This window comes from Gavialis gangeticus, unplaced genomic scaffold, assembly GCF_001723915.1.
Source record: "Gavialis gangeticus isolate Ggan-Ray unplaced genomic scaffold, GavGan_comp1, whole genome shotgun sequence".
Taxonomy (NCBI): domain Eukaryota; kingdom Metazoa; phylum Chordata; order Crocodylia; family Gavialidae; genus Gavialis; species Gavialis gangeticus.
Window position 1 is genome coordinate 48058050 of NW_017729006.1, and position 12169 is coordinate 48070218.

The window sequence follows — 12169 nt, forward strand, 5'->3', positions numbered from 1 at the left end:
ATTATGTGATGGTAGGTGGGGATGGTCCCAAAGGTTGATGCTAGGGTGATTTTGGAGAAATAATTGGGTCTGAGAGCACTGGAAGGGGAATATAGGTGAGGGGGCACTGAGTAATTCCTGAAACCAGCTGGACAATTAAACTAGTGAAAAGCCAAACTGAGTTATGTGGAAGAATATAAAAAGTTTAAATATAATAAGGGAGAGGCATGGATTTTTGTGAGTGGTGTCTTCTATTGGACCAAATGTATGGTTGGGTTAGATTTAGACAAGCTTTCAAATGCAGAGCATTCTTCTAATGTTCTGCATTCGAAAGTCTGTCTAAACTTATGCGAACCAAGCAGTTGGTCCAATGAAAAAAAAATCCTTGCTTCTCATATTTTCTCGATCATCATAGCTATCATGTCATTCCTGTGCTACCATTTACATGCAGTAAAACTTAGAAAAATATAACTTCAGTGTCTACATTTTTTCCCATTCGTTTCAATGTAGAATATGTTGCTTTCTGTCCTAACATCTCCTGCTTCTTTGGACAGTATGCTGACAAGAATAATAGGCATGTGGATGTTGTGCATAGATGTTTTTTCATGTAAAAAATTCATGCCTTTTATTAATGACAGGTCTAATTCTAAAGATATTTTACTGAAGTATTTTATTCAAGTAACATGCAAATATTAACACCACTTGCTTTCCAATGTAACTGTTGCACAGATTGCTAAAATACCATAATTCCTTTATTTTTCTTTGAGAGGCCTGTTTCTATTTCTGTTTCTGAGGTTGGGCTAGTTCTTTATGAAGACCCGTTATAGCTAAAATAGATGTCTCTAAAACATTTTCTTTCTTGCCTTTTAAAAAGTCAAGGTAGTAATGGAATAATGTGTATGTAGGTCTATTTCTGTCAGATCTTTTTTACAGATGACCTTGCAAGACCTCTGTGGAGTCTGTTTTGGTAACTAAGCTATATAAGTCAGTGGATATATTCAATATAAAATCACAAGTCCTGAATTTGGTAACTAGGGATATTGTATTCTCGACAAGCAAAGTAGAAACCATGCTGGGAGGCCTACTGAAGGGAACTTATAAAGACTGCAAAGAGTACAGTAGAAATATTATTGAATTATAATGTTTGTCCTAAAAACATGTTCAACACATGCCATGTATGTGACTCCATAGAAGGGATATGGCTGAAAAAGAGACGTTTGACCAGATGGGTCATTCTGTCTTCCGTAAGTTGAGGATGGGATGGTTCATCCATCCAGCTGTCAGTGTTATCGAAGTACTTCTTCAGCCTGGAGGACTTAAGGGCCAAAAAACGTACAACTACACAATAACTTTCAGTTTAGAAATAACCCCACTTAGAGGCCACCTGTACCTTATATCTGCAGTATATGACTGACTAGAACCTTAAGGGCTGTCAAATCCAACCAATTCCTCAGCAGTAGCACCTAGCTTCTAGAAAGATGTGGAGTGGATCGGATGCTGATTTGGTCAGACTTGAACTGACGTAAGATGTGAAATTGAAATGGTTTTAATTATTTAAGTGTTCATGATTACTCTTCCCTCAGAATAAAAGTTGTGCAGTTCACATCACTAGAACTTGTTACAGACCTTAGCTACAGTTTATTTAGATACTTCAGAGAGGTGTTACTCTGAGTTAACATTAGAACTCTTGCAATTTTCAACAAGTTCCTGTTCTTTTTAATCTTACTCAAGTGCTTCTTTCTACAGTGCTTCAATACATCAGAACTGATGCGGTCTCATGGAATAAGCACACAAGTACTGTTGACTGCTACAGAATTTAGCTATCTCTGCCCAGCTATTATTAATCAGATTGATGGCAAATATTGCTTAGTCCATGCAACTAATGAGAAAGCTGAAACTCCTCCAAAAAGCTTTTCTTTGGAAATAGGTAGGCTTTTTTTTCCTTCTGAAATGTGTAGTAAAAAGCTTATCAGCAATGACTCAAACATGAAATTTGCTTTTACAATTAACATAAATTATGCTTAGATTCTACCTTGTATAATTGTGGTTTTTGCAAAGGGTTGTTTCTAGACTCAAGCATGCCAGGGTTTGTGTGTTGTTTAGATGATAGCATCCAAGTCACTGTTTGAACAGCCAAGTGTCTAGCAAACAGAAGCTGATATCAGGCTCTTGTTTTTCTTTTACCAGCTTGGATTGGTGGTTTGATATCGATCTCTGTCATCAGTTTCCTTTCGTTACTGGGTGTTATATTGGTACCTCTGATGAATCGTGTATTTTTCAAGTTTCTTCTAAGTTTTCTTGTGGCACTGGCTGTTGGGACTCTGAGTGGAGATGCCTTCTTACATCTCCTTCCACATGTAAGTATTTTTACTTGTTTTTAAACAACTTTAATACTGAAACCTGACTTGACTTTTCTGTTTTAGGTTGGGTTGTATGTTAAATCGATGATTTAATGACTGTTTAATGAGATGATCCATAAATGTAATAATAAGAAAATATAGATTGCTTAGAGTGGTCTTTGTGAAATTGTGATCAGTATAACTGATCAGATTTTCACTATGCAGGGAGGAGTTGTGCCATACACCCCTACTCCATTCATCACATTTTCTCTCATATGCATGTGGGCAATCAGCTCCAACTTGTGGGAGTTGTAGTTATTTATTTATGTGTTTGTTTGTTTTTTTACACATGCATGCACTAAATGATGAAAGATGGACTAAATGAAAGAATGATGCTCAAATGGATTATAAAAATCAGAGTGGTACATCAGAGAAATACTGGAACAGAACACCTGATACTGGAGCATCTAGTCACTTCATGTCATGGTGGGGAAGGCTGTGACCAAATGCTGTGACATGGGGGCAGTTGTCCTCTGTGGTACATTCCTGCGATAAAATTAAGTACAATGTGTAAGAATTAATTGTCCTGTATCGAGTTTGAAAATCTGCCTATGGCAAGTAAGGCCTTCATTAATTATATTATTGAACTTTCTTTTATGTTCTAGAGGCACTTGCCTCTTGGCCTTATGCTTAAATGCGTATCAGTGGTGCAATTATCTTTTAAAAAAAAAAAGCATGCTTTTATTATATGTTGCACCATACCTACAAAACTAATGGAAAACTGTCTTGCTCTTCTACTTAGTCAGACTAACAGCCATGTTTAGGATTGTGAAGAAATTTTACCCCACAGTCACTGTGGTCCATGTGGACTGTTGTGGTTTTAACCTTCCTGTATTGTTGCGGGGAAGGAGGAAGCATGGTCCTCTTCCTTGGATCTCTTGAAAAAATTTTAACAAATGACTTCCTGTTTTTTGCAGTGGCAGGACATTGACAGTGTCCTTATCCCCCTGCCTTGCCTGTGGGAAGTTCAAGGGTGTTGTTGATGTTTAAGGCATTATGCTTGGTACTTGTGTGTGGAGGGGATGGTCCTGAAGCTTTTAAGAATAAGTTAGGCCAGGGGTGTTGCATTCAATTCAGGTGATAACCTATATTCCCTGCCAGCACACAGGGACTTAGTGGGGGAGCTGCCATGTGTTGAGATGCTCTTGTGTCCTCCTGCTGGAGCCAAAGTTCAACCCTGTTGTCAACTGTCTGATTTTGTTGCCTACAGCAACTGAAAGCAGTAAATTCAGACACTGGAAAAGGAAGGGATGAGACAAGGTGGTTGCAGCATCATTAACCATTGGATGCTGGCTGCCCCACAGTCAAGTGAAAATGACCGTAGGGAATTGGCAAGTACTGGAGCTGAACTGTGGAGGTTGCCTGAGAACCAGTGAGAAGCCTGTGTGGTGGGTGGCCCACCTCCATGGATCTGTCTGACCCACAGCCTATGTTAGACATCTCTAGCTTAGACAAACATTTATCTAGAATTATTTAGACGGTGATTACCCATACCTTGATGAAGAGGTTGGACTTGATGACCTCCTGCGGTCCCTCCTAGGGGAGAGGCAGGGAATTTGATAAAAGTTTTCAAATACCTGAAAGGTGCTTGTAGAGACGATGGAGATAGGCAGTTATTTGTGACTGTGGCAGTCAGGATAATAAACAGTGGTCTTATGTTGCAGTTAGTGAAATTTAGGTTGAATATTAGGAAGAATCTTCTCGCTGTGAGGGTAGATAAGTATTGGGACAAGCTACCCCATAGAAGTTGTAGAGTTTCCATCCTTGGAAGCTTTTTAGAGCAAGTTAAATAAACATTTGACTGGGATAGCTTACCCAGGAGTGATCGTGCACTGAGTGTGGTGTCAGACTAAATGACCTGAGGTCCCTTCCAGCTCTATTTTTCTATGATTCTATGAAAACCTAAAGAGATTCCTTCTGTCATGCCCTAGAGGCTGACCAACTATAGTGATTATAGTGTAAGGAAGGGAAGAGATTGGAAGAGTTTGGAGAGATTGAATTGGCCGGCTGTTGGGAGTAGATTAAGATGTGGGATATTATGGTAAGATTAATGTGGAGCCACCATAGAGATGGGGCACTAAAGAGGGTGCTTTGGTTATTGCTGCTACTGAGGGCCCCACCTCTGTGATTGTGACTGATGTAAGAAGACTTGTGATAGTTGTTGTTTAGTTGTAGTGGCTGGCCCTGCTTTCACTCATCTACCAACAAACATCACTTGCATCTTATTTCTTCTAAATCTTTTTTTTTAAAATCCATATCTTTTTCTCTTGCTAAATGTAAAATGTCTGGATTTGATTAAAATGAAATAGCCCTGGTTCACATTCTGCAGATTTCCTTCTGTTGCTGCTGAATGTTGAATATTGTTTTGAATGTAGTGGAACTTCAACTTTTTTTCCCTTTGTTTCCTTCCTTAGTCCCATGGGAACCACCACCATCATCATGAGAAACCATTACTTGAACAAAGTAAAGACTCCTTGTTCAAGCATCTTGTTTTTCACAGTGCAGAAGAGAATGTTTATTTGGATTCTACGTGGAAGGGCCTTACAGCCCTGGGAGGCCTTTATTTCATGTTCCTTGTTGAGCATTTGATCACTTTAATTAAGCAGTTTAAAGACAAGAAGAAAAAGGTACAGAAACTATATATTTTGAAGTATTTGGAGTTGTCTCCAACTAGTAATCAGTCCATGATACTGCAGTTTAAGCTATTAAGTGTCTTTTATTCAACCGGAATTGACAGTTAAGGAAGAATTCTGCTACTGTTTAGTTAAGCTGGAAGTTCACTGTAACCAGCCTAACTGCAAAAAAAAAAAGTATATATGTATGTATATGTAAACCTAGATTACCACCTGAAAGAACTAAAGACAAAAAACCCATCATCCCTCACTCCCACAGAAAGGTATTAATGCGCAGGGGTTATCATGTCTTTTAAAATTATCGTAGGAAATACCATGAAGATGTAACTATTGTGGGTGGTAAATGTCAACTTTCTAAATATAGAAAGCTGCATTGTGTAAAGGCTAATACAGCTAAGTACTTCAGTGTTGCCAAGGTAATAAAGTTGTTAGTTTAAAAGTTTAAAATGAAATTTAACTATGAACCCTCTAGGCAGTCTCAAAAGTAGTTACTTTCTGGGTAGAAAGGCTTGTCATCTTTTTAAAAACCCAACATATCTGGTATTGACTGAAGCCTTCTTTTGTATGCCTGGAAAGCTGTCCATCTTGAAGAGTGAGAAGTAAGCAAGCCCACTGAAATATGCAGGACAGTTTATCAAGAGTGGTAGGATCAGGTTCATTAACTATATCTAAACCTCTTCTTTCTCTGCTGAGTTGTTTGACCTGGGAGCTATTCATTTAGAACTAATACTTGGTTTTCTGCTTTTTTTTTTTTAAATAAGCCACATTTTTAAACTTGAGTGTGCATTTAAAAAGAAAAATCTGCATAAACATCAATCATTATTTTTGTTTTTGAAGTCTATAGTGGAATTGAAATTGCTGTGTAGTCCTGTATAACTATTACCTGTGCCAGCTCATTGTGATTTGTTTTCCTTCTCCATCATAAGTAATTCTTTGCCTTTTTTACTGTACTTTAGCCAGCCTTCCAGTACATTTTTCTGCTTATGCATCCATTATGTATGTCCCATTTTGGCCTCATTTATTTGAAGGCTGTGTGAATATACTGTGTTGCCCATGCATATATTGAAAATTAAATAACATATTAATGATTTAATTGTATTCTTTTGGAATTAGAAAAAAAATGAAGATGATGCAGAAAGTAAGAAGTTTTCAACAAATGAAGAAAAGTTAGATGCAGATGATCGTAAGTCTTAACAATAACATTGCACAGCTATACTAATGAAAATGGTGAAGAATTTTTTTCTGCATTATGAGTAGATTTACAAGTCTTCAATTTACTATGGGATGGATCACCATGTAGCCAAATTCTTTAAGCCTTTCCTGAAACACAACTTTGGTAGGCATTGGTGTGTATGAGATTTGTAATTATAAGTAATAATGTGTTTTTAAGATTGAGAGGGGTTGGAAGTAGTTCATAGTTGAAAGTAGATCATAGTTAAAATTTTGATGCTTCCTAGCCTTATGCTGCAGGATTGAGCATTAGAAATAGAAAAAAAATGTAGAAGAGCTTTTATCTACAGATGTTTAGTATGCTGCTGCACCTCACAGAAATTGTAGTTCTGTGGAGAGAGGATTTTAGAAATCTATACATCATAAAGCTAGCATGGAAGTTTAAATAGCCAAGCTCATGTATTTCAAATGCCCGAAGGGCTTGATTTTTCAGAAAGAGTGCTCACACACAATTCCACTTTAACTTAAACTGGGGGAAGTGGACTGCAGGTGTTTAGTACCTGTCAAAGTCAAACTATAAATGAAAACATTTCATGAAATAAGAATACCATCAAATGTCCAGGTGATCTTGTACAGTAAAATATAAAGTTTTTTTGGTCTTTGTAGGCTGCTTTCAGTACTGTGTTTGCTTGGCTACTGAACTATCCAATGTGATAGGCCCTTGGATTGCAGGTATGAATAGACATTTAGGGCATGACGCTGTGTGTGACTAACATTAAGTAGTCTTATTGTGAGTCTTGAGTTGGGGACTGTTACTGAAATGCCTCATTCTCTGCAAAAATAAGATTAAACCAATAAGTTGTATATCTTGTTACAATTTTGCAGTATGGCATTTGCTGGATCTGAGTTCATATTCGGTGCCTGTCCAAGAAGGGCCATGTTCTATCTACAAACAATTTGATACATCCCTCACGTAAGCCTATTAAAGTCAGTGGGGTGACAGCACAGATTAATTTGACCAGTGTTTCTGTATCTGGCTCCTTTCAGTTACAGACTTGGTGCTCTCCTCCTATACTGCTAGAGATTTGGGTGTGCCTGTATGTGCTTCTATTACTTCTTGAGTAAACTTCCATTTTCTCCTCGTAATTCTGTTGCAAGACTGAACTGAAGAAAGCTTTAAAAAAGGCTGGTAGACTGTACTTGTAGTTCTGTAACTCTTTTTGTTAGACATTACCTGGAAAAATATTTCATGAAATCAAAATATCTGGATTGCTTCACTGAATAGAATAGTATCAAAGCAATCAAAGTTTGTGGAAGTGCCCTTCCTTTCACTTATCTTTGTGATTTCTTCTGCATATCTCCTGCAATTATATAATCTGGATGCAGCACTTCTTATCTCTAACTAACAGAAGATGCTGTTTCTAGCATGATGAATTGTCTTTGGCTTCATTTATTTAATTTCATTCTCCAGATTTTTCTCTCTCATTTTAAGCACTTCAAACAGCTAACGCTTAATAGCAGCACTAGCATATTGTGTTGTCTACTGGATCAGGCCAGGCTCTTTCTTGATGTGTCTTAAAAATCTTGAATGTTAGCCCCCAGTTGCATGCCCTGCATGATCCTGCAGCCTCAGGCAGAACTTTGCTATTCCTGAGATTATTTGCAATAGCTGTCGCAGTGGAATTCAGTGTCATTGATCCCCCATTTGTAATTTTCATGTGGCTATATGGATCAAATCTTATTTTGCAGAAGCCAGCTCCCATTGGTGGTGATGTCAATGGGGCTTTCATTTGTCAGGATCACATTGAAATTGCATTCTTTGCTTTCAAAGACAGAAAAAGAATTGTGCACTTCTTTGAATGACAGTCAGCTGCAGGTAAAGAATTAAACTGCTTCTGGGAGTGCCAGCTAGAGCCAATTCTTGACTTTAAATGACTTACTACTGTGCTTTAAATATTTGCTAGAACTTCATGTGTACAGGACAATTTTTTTGTATTGGATACTTTACTTAGGTTTGTATGTGTGTGCTGTTTTGAAGGTTCCCAGGCTTGTGGATTTGCATGTAACTCACTTATATTTCTGTGACTGCAAGAAGTTTACCAAAATTTACCCATATTCTTTTATTCTCAAAGCTTAAAAATTTAGTTGTAAAACTCATTTAAATAAAACCAAAAATAAAATTGGAAACAACCCATCTGTTCCAAAACTGAGAGCATATTGTTAGCATTTTCAAACCGTACAAATAAAAAAATAGTACCACATACTTGTGTTAAGGCAGAACACTTAAAATATTGTGAAGTTAATTAATAAGCAGCATAGTGTATGTTATTTTTTACATAAAATATAACAGCTGAAATAGATGTATTTTTTCAAGTGGGAGGTAGGGGTATGCAAAATATGGCCTGGATACAGCCTGTGGGTGCCCCCCACCAGCCTGGGCCCCAGCCAGCATGCAGCTTCTGGCACAGCTGTTCCCAGAGTGGCTGCAGCCATCCAGGTGCTGATCTGCTCCCGTCACATGCCGTGGGAGCCCCTTGCTGAAGCGTCCCCTCTGTCTGCCCACCCGCGTGCCTGGAGCAGCATCTCAGGGGCAGGAGTGGGAGGAGGAGCCACTACTGGAGGCAAGGGGAGCACAGCAGCACCCAACTGGCTGCAGCTGCATTGAAAATAGCCCCACTGGAAGATGTGCGCTAGCTGGGGCCCAGGGCTCTGGGGCTGTTCTGCTCCCCTCACCTCCAGCTGCGGCTCTTGCTCCTCTGGGCAGGCAGGGAGGAAGTTTCAGCTAGGCGGCTTCTGCCCCAGTGCATGGAGCTTTGGCTCTAGCTCCTGGTTGCTTTCCACTTGCTCTGCCTGCTCAGCACAATGCAGGTGGATGGAAGGTGGCCAAGAGCTGGAGCCAGAGCCCTGCACACTGGGATGGGAGCTGCCAGGCTGAAGTATCTCCCTCGCCCCCCTGCCCAAAGCAGTGCAGCAGGAGCTGCAGCTAGAGCCAAGGTGAGCAAAACAGCCCCACCAGCCTGGACCCTGGCCAGCATGTGCAGCTTCCGGAGCAGAGCTGTCCCCAGTGTGGCTGCAGCTGGCCAGGTGCTGCTCTACTCCCTTTGCCTTCAGCTGTGGCTCCTTTTCCTGCTCCTGCTGCGCCACCCCAGACAGGCAGACAGGAGGGAAGCTTCAGCCAGTGGCTCCGGCTGGAGGTGAGGGGACCAGAGCAGCACCCAGCTGGCTGCAGCTGTGCACTGGCTAGGGCTTGGGCCAAGGCTGTTGAGCGCTGGTGGGAGCACAGTGTGGGCTGCCCTGGGTGGGGCTCCATTCCATGCAGAGTACCATAGGGGTAGCTGCAGACTGGGCCAGCTCTGCTGCATGTGCCCCTTGCCTCCCCCACACACCCTCCCCTACAGGATAGGGCATGCAGGGTGCAGATTACACCTGGCCCACTGCCAGACACTGCTTCCCACCTGCCCAAAGCCCCATAGCTAGTTTTGGTGAGTTGCTTTACAGGGGGCAGGGGACGCATGACAGCTCATCAAAACTCTCTACATAGTCCTGGGACACACATAATTGCCCACACCTGCAATAAAGACAAGGATCTTTATTTTTTCTGTGATACTTCCATAGATTTCCCTGAGTCCACCATATAAATTTTGAGCAAAAAATATCATGGGAGTCATGCAAAATGATTGTAGTCACAGAGGAGCAGAGTATCAGGGTCAATTTCCTTGGTCTTTTCTTATCATAGCATAGTTTTTTAGGTAATTAAGTATGTTAACATAATCTCTCTCTCTTCCCCACCCCCCAGGGCCTGAAGGTTACTTAGGTACAGATTCGCAAGATCCATCCCACTTCATTTCTCAGCAACCAGTAGTACAGGAGGAAGAAGAAGTCATGATAGCTCACTCCCATCAAGAGGAAGCTGACAATGAATATGTATCCAGGGGTTGTAGAAACAAATGTCATTCTCATTTACATGACACTTTGGGACAGTCGGACCATCTCAGTCATCATCATCATGACTACCATCATATTCTCCATCATCATCACCATCAGAACCACCATCCACATAGCCACAGTCAGCGCTACTCACGAGAAGAGCTGAAGGATGCTGGTATAGCTACTCTAGCCTGGATGGTGATTATGGGTGATGGACTACACAACTTTAGTGATGGCTTAGCAATTGGTAAGTATTTTTAGAGTTCCCCTTAGTCTTATACAGTAAGAGCAAGGTACAGTTGTGTCTTTGCTGCCCATGAACTGTAATCAGGGGTGGGCAATTATTTTGGACAGAGGGCCACTTACCGAGTTTCGGCAAGCCATCGAGGGCTGCATGACAGGCAGCCCAGGGCAGATTAATATTCATTTTCTAAATTTTTTAGGGGCCCTGCGGGCCGGATAGAATGGCCTGGCAGGTCACATCTGGCCTCTGGGCCACCTTTTGCCCACCCCTGGGCTAAATGATTAAAACTAAGGGCCAATACAAGACTTAAGTGTCTACAACAGGGGTAGGCGATATTTTTTTGGCCGGAATGCTGAAAACACCACAGTGCCTACCTTGGAAAGTGCTGGCATGGCAGAAAAACAAAATGAGGGTAAGTGGTCCATGGCAGGATGCCCTACTGCCCCTGCCCCCCAGTCTGGGCTCTGTGGCTGTCAGCAGCTACCCTGGCTCTGGGTAGCTGCTGGAGCCTGGGCTGCTCCCAGCAGGGCTTGCTGCGTCCCAGCTGCCTGCTGGGAGCAGCCCGGGCTCCCAGCTGGCAGCAGCTCTGTAGAGCTGAGGCCAGCTGCAGCTGGGAGGCTCCAAACAGCTGTGCCGGGCTCCGGCATCAGCTGTGCATTGGTAGGTACACCCGCACATCGGAGCAGGTGGTGAGGGAGGGGCCTGAGGCAGTGCAGCCCCAGTCTCTCTTCTGCTTCCAGCACAGAGATGATGGCAGGCTTCTGGAGCCTGGCGCAGCTGTGTCTGGGCAGCTGCAGCAAGCAAGCAGGGAGCAGGCTGCAAATAGCTGTGCCAGGCTTCACAGCTCCAGCATCAGCTCTGTGCTGACGGCGACTGCATGGGCACCTCAGGGTGTGCTGTGCTGCTCACCCTGAGGTGCCGTGGCGGACAGGTGCCTTAATTTCACTACACCTCTTTTTACAGTCTCCAGAATTCTCTAGCTAAGTTGTCCCATTCGAGCCTTAGGAACTCCCTGCCACTACTTTGCATGCTTTGCTCTATGACTGCTGCTTCTGGTCTGGCTCCAATACTCTTCCACACCCCACTCTTCTAGTAGGGGTTTAAGTAGCCTGTTATCTCTCTCCAGCCTGCTTCCTGTGAGTGAATAGCTAATTGCTTAATTAGCGAAACATTTGGCCATTTAGGTCCCACACTGTTTTCCTTGAGACTGGCCCTCTGAGATACTCCAGCCTTCGACTTCCTTCTGTTCTTCCCCTGTTTTTGATTATTAACTATGGAAACTTTTTTTTGGTCAGTCTGTAAGTGTGAGGTGAAATCGCCGTTTACTGATTAAAAATCAAATTCTTTCAAGCCTAGTTATTGTTCATATTGTAGCAAAATGTCAGTTATCTGCATATTACTCAAGTGGTTAAACAGTATTGCCAGCTCATGATTTTTGGCATTGTTCTTGAAGTCTACGCTTCAGGAATATGAAAAACTTGGCTCTTTCATATGTTTATACTGAAATATATTTATACTGAAATAATATCTATACATGTATAATGAAACTAACATGCGTACGCGTACAAATATGAATGAAACTAACATGCGTGCGTGTGCGCGCGCGCACACACACGCACACAAATATATGAATATATATATAAAAGAACTAAGTTTTTCACACTCCCAAAGCACAGACTTTGAGAATAATGCCAAAAATCATGAGAGTTGGTAATACTGGCTTAAATCATGAGAGCTGGCTATGCTGGCTAGCACTACGGAAGAAAGAGACTTTGGGGTCGTCACTGACCACAAGATGAACATGAGCCTGCAATGCG

General features: G+C 41.7%; 1 protein-coding gene across 4 annotated transcripts in view; it reads left to right on the plus strand.

Moving 5' to 3' along the window:
* Nucleotides 1–12169, plus strand: part of SLC39A6 (solute carrier family 39 member 6) — a 27721-nt gene that overhangs the window by 9625 nt on the left and 5927 nt on the right. For 3 of the 4 annotated variants that reach the window (XM_019509185.1, XM_019509184.1, XM_019509187.1), the window contains exons 3-8: nt 1726–1906; nt 2167–2336; nt 4793–5005; nt 6125–6194; nt 6848–6913; nt 9978–10355. In XM_019509185.1, the coding sequence (XP_019364730.1) occupies nt 1726–1906; nt 2167–2336; nt 4793–5005; nt 6125–6194; nt 6848–6913; nt 9978–10355 (1078 nt within the window). The remainder of the gene's footprint in view (nt 1–1725; nt 1907–2166; nt 2337–4792; nt 5006–6124; nt 6195–6847; nt 6914–9977; nt 10356–12169) is intronic. The other variant, XM_019509186.1, reaches the window with a different exon arrangement.